Genomic DNA, 19,866 nt, shown 5'->3' on the forward strand with positions numbered 1-19,866 from the left:
TGGGCTGTATTCCACATTTCTTTTAAAAAAAAAAGGGGGGGGGGAATATTTCCTCTCTCCAAATATATACATATATATTACGTATGTTTGTATCAACGTACAGACCATATTCTGATTTTCCCAATTGTCAAAAAAATACTCCTTCCAGCTTGTATTCACTGATCCAGGATCTAATCAACATCACTGCTTAGCTACTTACTACATTTGTGTAGGATGGTGTGCCTCCAATGCTTTTGTTTTGGAAAAGGTCCATGCCTAGAGATACCTCACTCAGGCCAGAGGTTCTTCCCTAAGATCCCTGTCTCTTAATAAACTGTGCCATAGAGGGGCAGAACACAGGAAAGAGAAGATAACATTCCATTAAAAGCTCAGCACACCAGACTATATACTGCCTTTTTATTTAGCTGGCTAGACCTCTAAGACATGGTATTATGCTGTCAGAGTGAGAATTCAGTGGCCTTGCTAAAACCTACCTTAAAGACTGGAGGGAGTGGGGAGTCAGTCAGCCCAGCACGCCATACTCACCACGCCTCCCTTGTCCCCCTCCATAAACTGAATGATCTGGCAGGATGATTTCTCCCAGAGGAAGATGTGCCCGCAGTCACTACCGCTCACCACAAATTCACTCTTGGGGCCATAGAAATTGACGCCTTTTACTGAAATGATAAATGAGGGAATAAACCACATGAGAGTTGGCATCAGGCCTATATATATATATTTACCTCACAGGAAATTCAGTTACTCACAAACTCTAAACCATCTAAGAGCCAAAGAATTCCTTTCACTTTCACAAAACAAATCAAGGGATTTATGCACGTATGACAGAACAAAAATCACACCGTCCCAGAGACTATTCATATTCTCCCAAAGAAAATGAGCTGAGCTGAACAGTTTGCAGTCCCTTAGCAACAGCCTCAGTCTCATTAGCCTAGGCCCTACGGAGCAACCACAGGCCTAAAGCCTTTCCTGTCCCAACCTGAGTGGCCCCAGCTCTGCCCACTCCTAGGCAGCACATGCCCTAGGACTGTCCTTGGTATCTGTGACTCGTTGGTATCTTGTCAGTGCTTCCTGGGCCATCTGGTGACCTGAGACTGATGGAGGTATACGCCACAATTGCCTACAGGAGGCATGTGAACTGTGCTTGCTACCCAACGCTCCGAACATCATCAGAGCCTCCAGCCTCTGAAATCAGTGAGAGAAGCCAGGAGTCCCAGCTACTATGTCCAGTTCCATACCAGTCATGAGACTGGAATGCTTTCTTCTCTATGCCCATGGACTAAGATCCAAGCACAGGTTTTCTCCCTCTCTTCTCACCAGCTCAAGGGAAAAAGGAAAACTAACTGCTCTCTCCCAGGCAACATCATGACACACAGCTGTTAGGAGTGGTAACGATAACAAAAAGTAGTGATTCCCCAACTTTTCTGTACATCAGAATCACATAAGAAGCTTTAAAAAAATCCTAATCAAGTTGTGACCCATACCAATTAAGTCAGAATGCATAGGTATGGAAGCCAGGCTTCAGCAGTTTTAAAAGACTGCCAAATGATTTCATCGTGCAGCAAAGTCTGGGAACTGCAGACAACAAAAAAAGCCAACCTTCATTGCAAACTTGGGCGAGGTGCTATCACCATTCCTCTGCCTCATTCAAAAGAATCATTTTTTGCTCCTCCCCTACAAGTACAAGCTCACCCTCTATTTTAGGCAATTCAGTACCACTAACTAAGGACGGCTTTCACAGACTCCCTAATAAATCTCTTAATCCTGAAGCTACCTGAAATCATAAAAATATAGTCAGTCTAATCTTCCTAAGCCCAAACCAAGTAACCTCAGTGTAGTGGTGAGAGATGCTCCTGAGCCCTCTCTCCACTAGCACAGGAAGGCCCATGAAAACTCCAGCCCAATGAAGGATACCCTCCTCGCTGCCCTTTGTGATAGGCAGCCTACTCCTTTAGGTAGTTCTTATTTATACAACCTGAATGACATACTCTGGTTCTCCAACAGACTTGGGCTACAGAAACCTAGAAAGACAGCCTCACCTGTGGCGTTATTTCTGTGGCCCTTGTATCTCTTAATATACTGGGCCCCATCACTGTGAGAGGAGTTGAAGAGGTAAATGTCTTCATCATTGTAACTGGCCAAGAGCTCTGCCAAGAACAAGCACACAGCAGTGAAGGCAAAGGCTGAAAAAGGCTAGGACCAGGAGTTGGGGGTTGGGGTGGGGCTTCTTGCCAGTAGTGCCCCCTCCTAACACCCAGGTAGAGCACCCATCTTACTCAGTTGGAACAGATGGCAATTCAGGTGTCTAGGGTAGACTAGGAACATGCTGCCAACCGAGGGGTAGCAGAATGCTCAGGAAGATCATACCCATTAATTCACAAATGAGTCACAGGCGTAAGAACCTGCTAAGGCAAGTAGCCCGGGCTTTTGGACAGGCCCTGCCAAATATCATCTGCAGCATTCTGCAGGTGCCTGGCATCTCCAAGGGTCATCTGCTGCATCCTCCCACTGTGCGCTCACCATCAGCAACTACTCCCCAGCTGCTCCACTTGGAGCCATAGCACAGTGGTGAGCACTGGAGGGCACATGCCTCACTGGCTCAGCAGCTCCCTAGACAGAGGGGGCATGCCAGCCTAGGAGCTGGGCCCTGCTCACGTACCTGTGCCGTCGTGGCTGTACACAAGACAGGTGATGTTTGCTTTGGACTCACTGTTCACCTGCAATAAGGAGCAGATACTGACTGATGCCCCACCCCCCCATTTGTTATACCACCTTCAGGAAATAGGTTTTCCTTCAAACTCCCCTATATCTTCTCCCAAAGATAGAGAGAGAGATTCAGGGACAGAGAAAGAGAGAGAGAGAGAAAGACACACACACACACAGAGACAGACAGGGACAGGAGTACAACTGATGAAACTTGACTACCTTGTGGGGAAGAGGGCTTTCTGTTGGTTGTCTTCTGTGTGCTAGCCATTTCACATACACATTATCGCATCAGGCCTTACCATCATGGTACAAGGCAGTCATTTGCTATTTTGTGGATTAAAAAACTGAGACTAACAGAGGTAAAGTGACTACCCAAGATCACAAAGCTGGTAAGCGACAGCCAGGATTCAAATCCAGGTGTCTGACTCCAAAGTCCAAGCTCTTCCCACCATACCAACAAGTTTGGGGCAGGCTTGGGGTTGGGTCAGGGAAGCCTGGAACCACTGGCCCTTCATGAATCTTACCAGGTGATGAGGACAGAATTTCTTGAGTACTCCATTGTTTTCATTCTCATCAATTTTCCTCTGGTCATAAATCCTACAGTGGAAGAAGCAATGAAAACATCAAAACTCACGAACATCCCTTGAAGAGTTACAGTTCGATGTAGTAGTAGCAACAGCAGTCAGCTGGATAACAAGACAGTTAAAGAACATTCCCCAACCAGGCTTCTGGTTCGTGTTCTTCCTTGAAAATCCTCTTCTTCCACTCCCTTTCCAAACCAAAACTTATCCAAGTACTTCCTATTTCAAGAAGTAATCCTAAATTTTATTAGTTTGAAGTGGCTTCTCTCTCTTCTCAGCTTTTATATCACTTAACTGCTTATTTGCACTGAAATAACATTATTTTAGAGCTTTTTGTGTATACACTGCCTCCCCAATAGGGCTTATTACTCATGGGCAGAGACATGCTTTGTGTAAGTCAGTGGGTCTTCAACACCTTCTCGAAATTTATTTGGCTAGTTCTCCCCACAAGAACTATTACAAACTACCACCTGTATCTCCACAAGATTCCCTCTCTCCTTCCTTCATGCCCATCAAGCATCAAACTACCTTCACCATCCCTCACCTCTCCAAGCCAAGTTTTAATCATTCATTCAACTAATTATGACACATATATTAGATGCTAAGTGCTATGTCAGGTGCTGGAAATACAGTGAGGAACAAGACAGTCCCAGTCCCTGTCCTTGCCCATCAGCCTCCTTCAGTCTCAGAGCTTCACCTCTCCACAGCTGCTCTTAATCTGATCCCTCCCTCCAAAGACCTTGTTTGATCGATAAGTTCATCATTTCTCAACCTCTTCCTCACCACTGTCTGCCCATTTTCTAAAAATCCTTCCAATGACCTCTCCTACGCCTGCTTTTTCTGTCCTTCTCCTTGCAGTCGAACTACTGAAAAGAGCAGTCTGTATTCAATACTTTCACTCCCTCATTTCCTATTCACTTCTTGATCCATTCCAATCCAGCTGTGGCCTTCAACCCACTACTGAAACTTCTTTGGCTAAAGTCATCAGTAACCTAACTGCCAATGACAACTAGATATTTTTTAGGCTTTTCTCTCATCCCAACATTGTTCATTACTCCTTCCCTGAAACACATTCTTTCCTTGATGTCCAAACAATCCTTAATGTTGTTCATGGGCTTGTCTTTCTTTGTCCATCCCTTAAATGCTGATGCTCCTTGAAGGTCTGGTTTGAAGTTCTCCTCTGATTCTATACAAGGAAATTTTAACTTCAAATATATGAGCACCCAGAAGCTGTGCTTATGTACATGTATTTTTCCAGGGAGAAGGGATCATAATTTCTCCCTATATTCTCAAAGAGGCCAGAGACTCAAAAGGGAGGAAAACTTCTGCTCTATACTTTCTTTCATGATCAAATTCCATTATCAACACTTTAACTACCACCTATATGCAGATATACAGCTCTAAAAAAAAAATCTGTGTCTCCAGCCCACACTCGTTCTTAGTTCCAGACTTATATCTACATGCCAACTGAATGTTGTAATGGAATGCTGCAAAGTAAAATCATTCTCCTTCTTCAACTAAAATCATCCTAAATCGACCTTTCCCCCCTAATCTCTGTAAATGGCACTATCCTAAATTCAAGTGGTAAAACCAGAAATCAGGTCCTCTCTCTCATGTACATCTAGTTTCTTTCCTGTCAATCTGACTCCCTGGGTGTATTTCTTGACTATATCTGCTTTCTCCACCCTTAGTCATTTTGTCATTTTTTGCCTAGATTATTTGTAGTAATCTTCTAACTGATTTCTTTGTTCATATTGTCATTAGAATTATGTCTAAAATGAAGAGTTCTATGTAAATTCCCTGCTTAAATCTCTTCAGTGATTTTGTACTTTCTACTAAATAAAGTCCACTTTTCTTTTTTTTTTTTTAACATTTTTTATTGATTTATAATCATTTTACAATGTTGTGTCAAATTCCAGTGTTCAGCACAATTTTTCAGTTATTCATGGACATATACACACTCATTGTCACATTTTTTTCTCTGTGAGTTATCATAACATTTTGTGTATATTTCCCTGTGCTATACAGTGTAGTCTATTCTACAATTTTGAAATCCCAGTCTATCCCTTCCCACCCTCCACCCCCGTTAACCACAAGTCTGTATTCTCTGCCTGTGAGTCTATTTCTGTCCTTTATTTACGCTTTGTTTTTGTTTGTTTGTTTTTGTTTTTTAGATTCCACATATGAGTGATCTCATATGGTATTTTTCTTTCTCTTTCTGGCTTACTTCACTTAGAATGACATTCTCCAGGAGCATCCATGTTGCTGCAAATGGCATTATGTTGTCGGTTTTTATGGCTGAGTAGTATTCCATTGTATAAATATACCACATCTACTAAATAAAGTCCACTTTTCAAATATCCTATACATTATACAAAAAACCAAAAACAAAACAAAAAGCTAAGCTGCCTTGAACATACCATGTCACATCTTGTTATTCTAAGTCTACACATACTCTACCTGAAATACTAACTTCCTATTTGTCTTTAATATTTCCTCTGTGAGAAAGAGTAGCATAGTGAAATGGTTTCCACCATATTTAAGCAGTCTGAACTGAGTTCAAATACTAACTCTGCTACTTACTAGATGAGTAATACTGGGTAAGTTACTTAATATTTTTAATTCTTATATATCTGTTACTCTAGAATGATCTCTGTAGGCAGAAAACTATGTCAAGTGTGTATCTAGCACATAGCAAGTGCTCAGTAAATGCTGAATGAATAAATGAATGAATCAATATATATGTCTGTATTCTCCATAATCCATTAATATCCTACATAACGAGAATATCCAGGAAATGTTCGTTAAATGAACCAATGAAAAAAGACTAGTTAAGAGACTGCTGCACTACCCATTACTACTCTTCGGCAAATACAGCATCTGACAATCAGATGTTTTCCTCCTAAGTCTAAATCAATAGCTCTCAAATTCACTAAGTCATCATTATCTTCGTAAGTCATCAAATTAGTAAAAAATATTTAAATATTCAGTATTTTGGTATATGGACCATTCTGTGTTCTGCAGTATCTAGTGCTCTTTGTCCCTCTTCTTTATGAAAAACTCCTTATCCACCTACCCCTTTCTTCCATAATTTTAAAACTGAAGTATAGTTGATTTACAATGTTGTGTTAATTTCTGGTGTATAGCATAGTGATTCACTTATATACATGTATTTCTTTTCATATTCTTTTTCATTATAGGCCATTACAAAGTATTGAATATAGTTCCTTGTACTATATGGTAAAACACTGTTGTTTACCTGTTCTATACACAGAAATCAGTATCTGCAAATTCTGAACTCCCAATTTATCCCTCCTCACCCACTTTCTCTGCTGGTAACCGTAAATTTGTCTTCCATTTCTGTGAGTCTGTTTTGTAAATAAGCTCATTTGTGTCTTTTTTTTTTTTTTTAAAGATCCCACATATAAGTGATACCATATGGTATTTTTCTTTCTCTTTCTGGCTTACTTCACTTAGTATGACGATCTCCAGGTCCATCCATGTTGCTGCAAATGGCATTATTTTATTCTTTTTTATGGCTGAGTAGTAATTCAGTGTGTGCATGTGCACTTGTGTGTGTGTATATATATATATAAACACATACATACATACATACCACATCTTCTTTATCCAGTCATTTCTTGATGGACATTTAAGTTGCTTCCATGTCTTGGCTATTGTAAACAGTGCTGCTTTGAACACTGGGGTGCATGCATCTTTTCAAATTAGTTTCCTCTAAATATAAGCCCATGAGTGGGATTGCTGAATCACCAAGTAAGTCTATTTTCATTTTTTTAAGGAATCTTCATACTGTTTTCCATAATGACTGCACCAAACTACATTCCCAACAGCAATGTAGGAAGGTTCCCTTTTCTCCACATCCTCTCCAGCCTTTATCATTTGTGGACTTTTTAATGATGGTCATTCTGATAGGTGTGAGGTGATACCTCGTTGTAGTTTTGATTTGTAGTTCTTTGATAATCAGCAATATTGAACATTTTTTTCATGTGCCTATTGGCCATTTACATGTCATCATTCCTTTCTTCCGTAAGTATTTATTAAGAACCTACTAAATTCTAGATATGATCCTTGAGACTAGGGGTTGGCAAACTTTTTCATAAATGGCAAGACAGTAAATACTTTAAGTTGGTAGGCCATCTAGTCTCTGTCACAATTTCTGAACTCTGCCCGAGGACCATGAAAGCAGCCATGGATATATGTAAACAAATGGCCATGGCTATGTTCCAATAAAACTTTATTCACAAAAACAGTGTAGACTGCCAACCCCTGTCCTAGAAAGTAGTGATACACAGATAAATACAGAAGATTTCCCCTATTTTCTGAGCATAGGACAGGACCCTGACATTAAAAAAAAAATTTTTTTTTTATTTTTAAGATTTCGTTTTTCAAAGCAGTTTTAGGTTTACAACAAAATTGAAAGGGCACTACAGAGGTTTTCCATATACCCCAACCCTACACATGCACAGCCTCCCCCATTATCAAAATCACTCATGAAAATGGTAGTTTTTTTTAAACCAAGGATGAACCTACAATGACATATAATCACCCAAAGTCTATAGTTTACCTGAAGGTTCACACTTGAACATTCTACGGGTTTGGAAAAATGTATGATAATACCCATCAATAATATCATAGAGTATTTTCACTGCCCTAAAAGCCTGTTCATCTCTCTTGCCCCATCACAACCCTAACTACCACTGGTTTTTTTTGTTTGTTTCCATAGTTTTGCCTTTTCTAGAATGTCATATTGTTGCAATCATACAGTATGTGGCCTTCTCAGATTGGCTTTTTTTCACTTAGTACTTTGCATTTAAAATCCCTTCATGTCTTTTCATGATTTGATAGCTCACCTCTTTTTAGTGCTGAATAATATTCCGTTGTCTGGATGTACTACAGTTTATTTATCCATCTACCTAATGAAGGACACCTTGATTGCTTCCAACTTTTGGAAATTATGAACAAAGCTGCTATAAACACCCATGTACAGGTTTCTGTGTGGAAATGAGTTTTCAACTCCTTTGGGTAAATCCCAAAGAGCCTGACTACTGGATCGTATGGTACCAGTATGTTTCGTTTTGGAGAAACTGCCAAACTGTTTTCTAAAATGGCTGCTTCATTTTGCATTCCCACTAGCAATGTATGAGCGTTCCTTCCTGTCGCTCCACAGTACTCACCAGCATCTGGTGTTGTCAGCATTAGGATTTCAGCCATTCTAATAGGTGTGCAGTAGTACCTCACTGGTGCTTTAATATGCACTTTCCTGATGACATATGATGTGGATCATCGTTTCATACACTTGCCATCTGTGTATCTTCTTCAGTGAGGTGTCTATTAATGTCTTTGGCCCATTTTTTAATTGGGTTGTTATCTTCTTGTTGAGTTTTAAGACTTCTTTATTTTGGATAATTGTCCTTCATCGGATGTGTCTTTTGCAAGTATTTTCTCCCAGTCTGTGGCTTGGCTTCTAATTCTCTTGAAAGATACTGTCTTTCACAGAGCCGAAGTTTTCAATTTTAAGGAAGTCTAAGTTAACAATTATTTCTTTCATGGATCATGTCTTTGATGTTTTATCTAGACAGGTGTCACCATACCCAAGGTCCTCTAGGTTTTCTCCAATGTTATCTTCCAGGAGCTTTATAGTTTTGGATTTTACTTTCAGGTCTATGATTTTTTTTAAATTTTTTTTAATGGAGGTACTGGGGTTTAAACCCAGGACCTTGTGCATATTAAGCATATACTCTACCACTGAGTGGTATACCTTCCCTGCTCCATAATCCACTTTGAGTGAATTTTTGTGAAGGGTATAAGGTCTATGTTCAGATTTCTTTTTTTTTACATGTGGATGTCTGGTTTCAGCAACATACACTGAAAGACTATCTTTTCTCCAAATTTTGCTTTTGCTTCCTTGTCAAAGATGACTGTATTTATGGGGGTCTATTTCTGAGCTCTCTAATCTGTTCCACTGATCTATTTGTCTATTTCATCAATACAATGCTGTCTGAATTATTGCAGCTTTATAGTAAGTCTTGAAGTTGGGTAGTGTCAATCCTCCAACTATGTTCTTCTCCTTCAGTAATGTGTGGCTATTCTGGATCTTTTGTCTCTCCACAGAAACTTTAGACTCAGTTTGTCAATATCCATAAAATAAAAAGAGCTGGGATTTTGTGACTGAAATCAAATTGGGATTTTGTTGGGACTGGAAATCAATAGATCAAGTTGGGAAGAACTGACAACTCCACAATACTGAGTCTTCCTATGCCCTTGATATTTTAAATCAAATAAAGAATAGTTTCAGCACTGTTTCAAGTGCTCACTAACTTGTTACCTTAAGCATCTCCTCTACTCACCTCCTCTTTGCCCCATCCTGCCCTTAATCTAGTGATTTCTCAGTGTTGCTGACAGAGATGGGGAGCAAAGGGACTATTTATTAACTGGTTTTTTTTAATTACTATTATTATTTTTATTAACTGTGTTTTATAAACCATTCATCCACCCTTTCTTTCTTTCTTTCTTTCTTTCTTTCTTTCTTTCTTTCTTTCTTTCTTTCTTTTTCTTTCTTTCTGTTTTGGAGGGATAGGTAATTAGGGTTATTTATTTTTTTAATGGAGGTACTGGGGATTGAACCCAGGATCTTGTACACGGTAAGCATGCACTCTGCCACTGAGCAATACCCTCCCCCCGACCCTCTTTTAGCAATAAATTTACATTTCAACCCATCACACTACCAAATCTATCACCACAGGATTCATTCATCTAATACATTCTCCTTTTCTTCACTCTTGTAAATTCTTAAACCAACTCAAGCAGGATTTCATATATCTACATCACTCTCCACTTGCCTACGTTTTTTCTTTCTCCCTGCCAACCCCTCCTTTTTTTGGTCATAGGCCAAAAAGCATGACTCTCTAAGGCTTCTTCACAGTCCTAAACTAAAATTCAGTATTTATGATGCAAAGGCCTTGGGGATGAGTAAGTTATTTCTCTGTATTCCCTTAAAGGAATTCTTTCAGACTAGGCATGAAAGCTAATGGTATTATAAAATATTCAGCAAAAATATTTTGCAATTTCTGGAAGGTGAGCCTACAGTTCTTTCAAAGAAAAAAATCAGAAAGTGGGAATTCCACAATATTCAACTGGCTAAACTGAAGAGATGAGAAACTGAGGATGATCAGAGAGGAGCTGGAGTGCTGGAAGGGCTACCTCCTCTTACGGGATCAGAATACTTCAAAATCTACACGTGCTCTTGTCAAGTAAATAGCCTATTATCTGCTGAGAATTTGGGGTGTACAAAAGGATAGAGGACATTGAGGCTTATAAGAGATAAACCTGAGTATTTCTCCTTTTGCTGAAATGCTGGAACTAATTTCTAGCCCCACGCTAACCCTAAGAAAGTATCAGCTTTGGATAAAGACATTATCAACTGCAGTTCTCAACTCAACACAGCCAATGTCTCCGTTCTCCTCCAAACATCAAGGTCCTAATGGTTGAATTATCTAGAAACACAGACTTTCCAATGAATCCAGAGTTCTAAGCAGGAAATCCAAATTAGAAATTTCAGTAAATGTTCTATTTGGAGGAAGTAGCACCAGAAAGTTCTGACGACAACCCTTTTTGATCAACAGCTTCTTATCTTAAAAAACAAAAAATCTACTGCTATATACATTTGCTATGGGTCAACAGAGGCAAGGAATTTAGAAGGCAAGAGAAACGGGAAGAAGAGAGTAACAAAGTTGCCTAATTCTCTTGTGGCAGGATTCTGCAACAACTTAAGGTCATCTCTCACATATTTCTAAAAATTTAGTCTGTCCCTGTGATTCTTACTATTTTTAATAGAATTAATTACAGAATACAATTATAAAAAATGTGCTCTCATTTAAAAAGGAAGATAATGCTTTTTATCCACCATCAGGAAAACATAGTTAATTCATTTTTCTACTGATCCTCCCCTCCCTCCTTTTTAAACTGAAAATCCTTTGGCAACCAAAGAAATACAGTTAAAATAGGCCAAATAGATATGAATGAATACAATTTGTGACAAAGGGCCAGAAGGAAACTAACTGGTACACATGGAAGCACGCCTCAATAGACAGTGTTCTAAGAAATGGTCATAGTAACGAAGATAGCACGAAGGATAAAGAAAAGTGGTTCAGCGTGGTAGAAGCCAAAAACTCTGCTTACACTGAGTACTCACAAGTCAAATCATTTCTGTATCTGAAACCAGCATTCAAAATTTCTAGTGCAGGTCAACTTATATATGAAAAGTGGTGGAAGACAGTTACTAACAGAGCACTTGCTAGTAAACCTGGGTTTATGCCTTAGCTGCTATGTGGAGACCTTGGTCAATTCATCAAACTTCTTTAAAATTTCATAACCTCTAAACATGTTAAGCCATCTCTCAAAGACTGTTACATTAGGAAACAGAACATCAGAAGAAGCTTAAACTCTTTGGAAGATGGTAAAAAATTCAACATAGTGGTTAATGGATTCTTAAGCAATTCATACCCTTTCCATATGGGACAGCTGATAGTACACAATGCATTACAGTCTCAAACTCTCAAAGACACAAAACCACCACAGACTCACCTTACAAACTGATCTCGTCCACCCACTGCAAACTGGTGGGTATTGGCAGGATTCACATAGATTGTATACAGCCCCACTTTCTTCTCCTTTTCTTTTGTCACCACCAGTTTCCTTCAAGAGTAGAAAAGTATAAAAGTTATATTCTCCATAAGATCCAGATGGTCACGGCAAGTGAGAACAGATAGTAATGCAGACACGGCTAATAAAAGACCATACAGATTCTTACTGGAAAGAAAAAGTGATTTTTGTTTGTACAGTCAAACAAGAAAACAAAACAAAACCCATCTCTATATATATTTACTAAATGCTACTTTGGCAGAAAAGTCATTTTCTGGTGTTCCTCAAGCAGTATAAGTTAAAGCTGTACAGAAGTATTGCTCCTCAGGTAGTCTCAGCTGAAGTCCAATATGATGATAACCAATCATTAAGAGGCAATTCTACCTACATCTCCCCATCCTTAACTTAAACATACATCTTCCCAGTCATCTGGGAGCAGGGAGTGAGGGGAGGACGAATCATAGAAACAGTGGACAAAAAAGACCTTTAGGTCAGTGTCTATGTCCCAGATTTAAGAAAGGTCACTTAAAACTCAACTATAAAAGTGCACCATGAGGGGGGAGGAAGGTATAGCTCAAGTGGTAGTGCACATGCTTAGCATGCATGAGGTCCTGGGTTCAATCCCCAGTACCTCCTCCAAAAATTAATTAAATAAGTAAACCTAACTACCACCCCCAATAAACAAACAAACAAAAAAATTTTTAAATGCACCATGAAAAATGACAAGCAACAATTAATCCAAAGGAAAACAGTATCAGTGTTCCTTTATCTGAAGCAAATTAAAAGCAGAGATTCTTATGATGACAGCTGTTCTTAAGACTGGAAAATCATTTCTAAATTATTCTGTTGTACCACAAAAAAAGGTCAATCTTCGGAGGGTATAATACCCCATGGAAACCCTATAAAATTTCAGAGTTTTAGCCAGAAGATTCTGGCCAAATAGCCATAATCTGTCCCACCTTAAGGGTGGCTCTAAGAATACCCTTTCCAGATCTAAGTATCTAACCAGTCAAATATGACATCATAAAGATTAGTAAGTTTATAGGAAAGGGAAGACAGGAAGGGAAGGGGCTGGGCTTTAGCTTTCATTTTTAATTCTAAGGCTTTTGCTCATTTCTTGTATTTTCAGAAAATGAAGGAAATATAACTATGACAACAAGTTTCTTTGTAAATGATGTCAGCATCCTCTCTGTATGGTCAAAGTCACTCCATCCTAGATTGCTCTATGCAAATAGGAGAAATTCTACTTAATTTTAAAATCTCTGTAGCCTTCCATTAAAAGAATAACGTACAGAGGTCATTAAAAATAAATGTCCTCAGGGAAAATGTATATACACATACCCAACCCTCAAAAACACTAGGCAGAAAACAAATCAAGAGTTTCAGGAACAAAACTAGCAATTGAGAAGAGGCAGCTCTAATCAGGTTTTAGATAGGGAAAGGAATAGGAGCAGATGCTGCTCCTTATCACAGAATCATCTCATTTCCTCCACAATTTGGATTTTCAGGAGAGGGTCAGACAAAACCTAAAGGTTACCATGCAGAAACAAAACGAAGAAAACTGAGGGCTAGATTATGAAGTACTGGATCCCACTGTATCTAATCCTGACCAAGAGCTCAATCTTCTATGCCTCAGTTTATTCACCTAAAACAAACAATTCTCTCTTCCAGTGGATAAACACAGAGTACCTTGAGCTCTCTGGGGAATATGCAGAAGTGCTATAAAAATGATTAACAATGGCAGTAGAGGAAAAAAAGTTTTCACACCAGAGAAAGGCAGCAGATAAAACCATATGAAACAAATTTACCAAATTTCAAAGTAGCTTCCACTGGTAAAAGGAATATCCCATTCATAGCTCTAAATCCAACTCTTTTCCTATGATGTTAGGCAACACCACCAGCTTCTAAAGACTCAGTTATTATATACACACAAAAGAAAAATTTCCCTATGTCAACTTCACACAAAACTGTGTCTGATATAAACAGATATTCAGGCACCAGCTTAACACATAAGGACAGCTTGGATTTTCTGGCCATGACCTTCTCAGTCCTTCCACCTCATTCCAGTCTTCTACTAATTCAACCTCTAAAGCAAAAATTTTTTGAAGGCTTTATTTCCCAGCCCAGAATTTGGGCCTCCTCCTACTCTAAGTTTCTCCTATGTTCCTTCCCCCTTTTAGCCTCTAGCCCATCTACTATTTGCATCTAGATTTTCTGCCTACGTGATTTCATTACACATTCAATACTCTACCAAAGTCATTTGCTCTATCCATTACTTGAACCAGATTCCCAATTTCTTGTGGCTTAACAGTAGTTTTCCTTTGAAATTGTTCCACAGGATAAGATCTCATTCTGCTTCACAACTCTCTACCAGAGCATACCAAACAAACTCCTAACACTTTTTCCATCTTTGCCTTTCCTTCCACTCCCCTCTGGAAAACTTGCTAAATGTTTCATTATCATCCCAGAAGCAAGGACTTTAGAATTGTAAATAACAAACATCATCCTGTTTAAGAGAGTAAATGATTTTCTCAAAGCTGGATAACTGGGGGCTAGTACTAGAAGGCAGATCCCTTGTCACCCAGGCCTGTTCCTTTTCCAGTAGAAATCCATGATCTCTCAACCTTCATCCTCTTGAAGGTTTATATAACCAGTTTATCCTTTCTGCAAGACTAAAACATTTCCATACTTTAACCAGTATTTTAAATTCTTCCACATTCTAGACAACTTTTTCTATACTTCTCTCTCTAAAAATAAAAGTCTAGTAATAATCAGCCTTAAGATTATAGTCCCTACTTTATTTGTATGCTGTGTAAATCAGTGGTACCCCTGCTCAATTTTGACATACAAGATTTGTTAAAGTAATTTTTAAGACTAACAATAAGTGATATAATAATATAATAATGATAATTCATCAACTAAGTAGTGGTTAAATACACTGTGGTACACCAGTGCTATGACATGTATGTCATGGTTAAAAATGAGGCAGGCCTTGGGGGACTTAGCATGTAGAAAGTCCTGGGTTCAATCCCCATTACCTCCTCTGAAAATAAACCTAATTACCTCCCCAACTCACCACCAAAATGAAATAATTAAATACAATAATAAAAAAAAAACTATTTACAAAAAAGTGAGGTAGGCCTCTTTGGTCTGACGTAGAAAGATCTCCAAAACATACTACAACATTAAAAAAAAGCAAATTGCAGAAATATACATATATGTACGTTTATATGCAGACAAATTATCCCATTTTGGGTGGAAAACTGTGTATATATATTAAGATACATAAATGTATACAAAAAGGATTGAAAAAATATTCAAGTCTTTTTTAACAGTGGTTACCAATAAATAGAAAACTGGCAGGCAGGGGAGGTGTACACGAGGGAGCATTTCCATTTTGTCCATATACTTTATTATTTGAATTTTTAAAACAAGACATTTGTTTTTTATAAGAGCAGTAAAAATGAAAAAAAGGAAACAAATAATTTGTAGCTACAATTCAATCAGTTCTTTCCATGGTGCCAGGCGCTATGCTGGGGTATCAAACACATTTATCAATAACCCTCACAGACACCAGAGAAAGAGAGAGAACAAGATTGATTATGCCATAGTGAGGCTGAAGAAACCGAGGTTCAGAAAGGTGACACAGGTCATAACTAGTAGTGCCTGAGTTGAGATTTGATCTAGGTCTTCCTGGAGCCAAAGATGCTTTGCTCTCTCCATACCACGCAGCTGTGAAAGTGGACGTATTTTACCTGAGTCTCAGATTCATGTGAAAATGAGCTGTGATATAACAGAGCTCTACTTAGCTACCAATATTTTTGTTCAAGATTTAACATTTAATTTTTACATTTCCACATGTAACTGAACTGAAAACTACACTGGAGCATATCTCTAAGTGGCTAGTAATGTGCTTCTTGAGGGGAAGCTGAGTGGCGCCCAAATGAATGGAGAGTGGAAGATCATCCAGTTATTTAAATTATACTAAGATAACTGAGCCTTGCTTTAGAAATGAAGATAGACTGAACTGTATTTTACTGTCGAGAAACAGACAACAACAAAGAAATAAGGAGTTCTCCTAAACCTTAATGTGCTTCTTATCATAAAAACAAAGAAACTATTCTCATGGACGAGAAAGCTGAGTTACCTAGGACACACAGAATATTTTCAAGGCCAAGAGATCCAATTCCATAAAAATACCATTGCTGTACTTACGAAGCTGGCCGGTCCTGTCTGAGGTCAATGGTGAAGACAACTGCGTCTTCACCTGCAGATAGGAACGTACAGGGAGAGTCTGGTTCCAGGGCCAACTGAAGGAGAAAAAAGGGCAATGATAAGGTTTCTAAAGGTTAAAATTAGAGGTTGTCTAACTCATTCCTCTATCTTTAGGAAGGGCTGCATTTAAAATGTCTCAGCAAAAGAAATGTCTACCTTTTTTTGTTGTAATCCCAGGAAATTTAATAAGCCCATCTCTCTTGTTCTGTGTGAATTATTTATAGTTTGTTTATTCTATGCAATTCAAAAGGACAAGTGATCTGCTATTTCAACTAAGTCCCCAAGGGACTTGAACAGTGATACCGAAGGAAAACACTGCCATTAGGGCTCATTCTCAAAATCAATTCCACACCCTCAGGTGGGGAGAGAAATGGCACCCAAGTTTCATTCCCTACAGCTTAGTTCTAAAAATCAATTATCTAGTGGGTTGAGGGTAGTCTTTTTTTTTTAACTTTTTTTTATTGAGTTATAGTCATTTTACAATGCTGTGTCAAGAGGGTAGTCTTAAGAACCAAAGAAATCGGTAATTTTTGTATTTCCTGAGCCATCTGTGCGAGAAAAGTACACTCCAGGTTTACCTACACGTTTCCTTAGGGTTTGTAAAAGGAGAGGACCAACCTACTTCTATGGCATGGAAGAACACAGTGCCTACTCTGATTGGCTCCTCACTGGCTGCCACCAAGATTATTTGGCCTATATTCCCAGCTCTAAATAGGGCTTACAGAAATAGTGCTGTGTATGTGCTCAGAGTTGTAAGCAGAAAGGTTGAAGCTCTCACATGAGAAGCCAACAGCCAGCACCTTGCAGCAGTTAAAATATTCTAAATGCATTCAGAGTAAAATGTAAAGGTCTAGAAGGCACAGGAGACCTCAAGGATCTCTAAACCAACCATGGCTCAGCTCAGGAGTTAGGTATTATCAGGTGAATGCTGCATGTGCATCTCAAGTACTTGAGAGAGATCTCTCAAATACCTGCCTTCTGAAGAAGTTTAGGGTGGCTGCTTTTTCTCCCATCCTATCTACAAATATTAGACTGAATAAAGTGAGGCAGGTGACCACAACAAAGGGGACACAATGGTCAGAGATAGTGGAGGGCCTCTGAGATCTACAGAGCTGAACTGCACAACCTTTGGGCCAAGGGCTTACTTACTTTGTGGGATGCTCCCTTGTGCTGAGCCACACGCTTTGTATTCTTGCAGCACTGCGTAGCAGACAACTCTGCTACCCGCACCTGCCCATCACGGGCACACATGGCCAGGGTGGAATCACCACTATTAGGAAGGAACTTGGCCTGGGATGTTAAGAATACAAAAAGGGACAAAAGAAATTGAAGAGGTGAATTTGAGGGGGAAAAATGTGATGACACCCCCAATTCACCCCCCTTTTGCTGCACAAGAGCTGGAAACTTAAGACTTCCTACTCTTATTAAATAGTTGGCTAAAGTCTAATTTCTTCCAAGAGATAAAGGACATGAAGAGGAAAAATCTGTGCTGTAAGAGAGCCTTTTAGTTGATTCTGGAAGGTTGAACCGGTATAGGGTAAGTGCTCAGGTGAACTAGGACTAGGAAAGAAAAACTAAAAAAAAGAGGAACATCTTCCTTGATTCAGGAAGTAAACGTAAATTTGCTACAAAGAAAAAGGAAACTAGAAGGGGTACTGGGAAAGGAAAGAGAATATGCTTAGGGATAAACGGCTAGTACTGTATGATGGATGGGGCTGGTGAGTAAAGCCTCCAGAGAATTAACAACAGTATTAATCAACATTTATCAAATGTTTATTAAGTACCAGGCATGGTTCTAACTGCTTAGCTTCTACTATTATTTAATTCTCACAACCTACTATGTTATTAGCTCTATATTATAGATAAATAAACTGAAGACAGAGGTTAAATAAACTTGCCCAAGGTCACACAGCTAGAAAGATGGGCCAGGATTTAAACTCAGTAGTCTAGCTCAAGAGACTCTGCTCTTTTTCTGACTGTTTGTTTTGTCTGGGGGGAAGGTAATTAGATTTATGTATGTATGTATTTTTTAAAGGAGGTACTGGGGATCGAACCCAGGACTTTATGTACACTAAGTGTGCACTCTATCACTGAACTATACTCTCCCCACAAAAGCCTCTGCTCTTATACTATATGCCTCCTACCAGGGCATTTACTGCCTTCCTGATGATTTCCAAGTACCCTCCCTATAATGAGGTTTCCAACAATCTATGTGTTCAAGGAAACAGAAGGTTGCCATGGATTTTTCAGAGTATTTAACTCCTCTAAGGCAATACGGGAGCGAAGACAGGACCAAGTTCGGACATCTAAATTCCCACTACAACTCACTATCCCTCCTACTCCAGGGAGCAGCTCGGGTCTGTCAAACCGATGCCTGATTTTCTCAATTGCCAACCTGCTCCTTTGCCTCACCTGGAAGACATTGCTTTTGTGGCCACTCTCAAAGTCCAATACCGGCTGCCGCCGCACCCAGTCCCAAATCACCACTTTCAGGTCATCGCTGCCACTGGCCAGCCAGGTGCCGCGCTGGTTAAAGTGCAGAGTATTAACACAACCAGTATGGCCTTCAAGCCCATGCTGCAGGCGGAAACGCTGCACAAAGACTCTTGCCCCACAAGCCTCATACACAAAGCGGGCACTTGAACCCAGCTCCCGCTCCCGCAGGGCAGGAAGGGCTTGCCAGCGAGGTCGAGGAAGGGCTGATGTCTCTGAGGACACCCAGTCCTCCAGGGCCCGCTCATCATCTGATGAGTCCTGGTCACGATTGGCCCGCTTGCGCCTTACACGGCGCCGAGGATGCTCTTCTTCCTCCTCTTCTTCTTCCTCCTCTTCCTCTAAGTGGTCATGGACTTGGTTTTCATCATTGATAGAGTAATGGCCAGTGTCCTCCATGCTGTCAGAGTCCTTGTCTTCACCTGAGCTCTCTGTATCTGTACCTCGACTTTCTGTGCTGGTGCGGGTAGGGCCACCATCATCCCCGGTCAAGCTCAAGCTCAGGTCTGAGGCCTCCACTTCAATGCCTGAGGATGTCTCCCTCCCCTCCTCAGCTCCAGACATCTCCTCTGGACTGCTGGACAGGCTTCCTGCATGTTAGTGAGGAATGGGTAGGTGAGGAGGAAAAATGAGGAAATAAGATAGTGATCAGAAGGATTTCCCTCCTTAATCTAAAAAATCATCACATCAAAAGACTCAGAAACCAACTTTGGTCAGAGTGTTTTTGTTACAAATGCTTATAAAGAGTACCTTCTTGGGGGAACCTTGAAAAGATTAACACCAAAGCCACAAATAAAGAAAGAAATGAAGGGCACATAAATGAGAACTGCAGAACAACCAAATATTATAATAAATTCTCAAAAAGCAAAACACTGGCAGATTTTATGAAAGTATGCCTGATACCACCACCTTAGGCTCTGTTTTGCTGAACGGGCATCCATTAGTTATAGCACATAATTAAACTGAATATAAGAAAAAAGAACAGCCATCCCCAGCAAGAGCTGGACTACTTCTCTCTTCAAGAAAGCACCACGGAGGGAGGGGGGTGGGAAGGGACAGACTGGGAGTTCGAGATTTATAGATACTGACAGGTATATATAAAATAGATAAACAAGTTCATACTGTATTGCACAGGGAAATATATTCAAGATCT

General features: G+C 39.6%; 1 protein-coding gene across 11 annotated transcripts in view; it reads right to left on the reverse strand.

Annotated features, from left to right (window-relative positions):
* DCAF8 (DDB1 and CUL4 associated factor 8) overlaps positions 1-19,866 on the reverse strand; it is a 40,387-nt gene that overhangs the window by 4,519 nt on the left and 16,002 nt on the right. For all 11 annotated transcript variants that reach the window (XM_031435968.2, XM_031435977.2, XM_031435973.2 and 8 more), the window contains 8 exons: positions 18,633-19,303; positions 17,370-17,510; positions 16,161-16,255; positions 11,889-11,999; positions 3,228-3,300; positions 2,657-2,714; positions 2,037-2,144; positions 526-656 (listed from right to left, as the gene is read on the reverse strand). In XM_031435968.2, the coding sequence (XP_031291828.1) occupies positions 526-656; positions 2,037-2,144; positions 2,657-2,714; positions 3,228-3,300; positions 11,889-11,999; positions 16,161-16,255; positions 17,370-17,510; positions 18,633-19,303 (1,388 nt within the window). The remainder of the gene's footprint in view (positions 1-525; positions 657-2,036; positions 2,145-2,656; positions 2,715-3,227; positions 3,301-11,888; positions 12,000-16,160; positions 16,256-17,369; positions 17,511-18,632; positions 19,304-19,866) is intronic.

The sequence above is a fragment of the Camelus dromedarius genome, chromosome 23 (genome assembly GCF_036321535.1).
Source record: "Camelus dromedarius isolate mCamDro1 chromosome 23, mCamDro1.pat, whole genome shotgun sequence".
NCBI lineage: Eukaryota > Metazoa > Chordata > Mammalia > Artiodactyla > Camelidae > Camelus > Camelus dromedarius.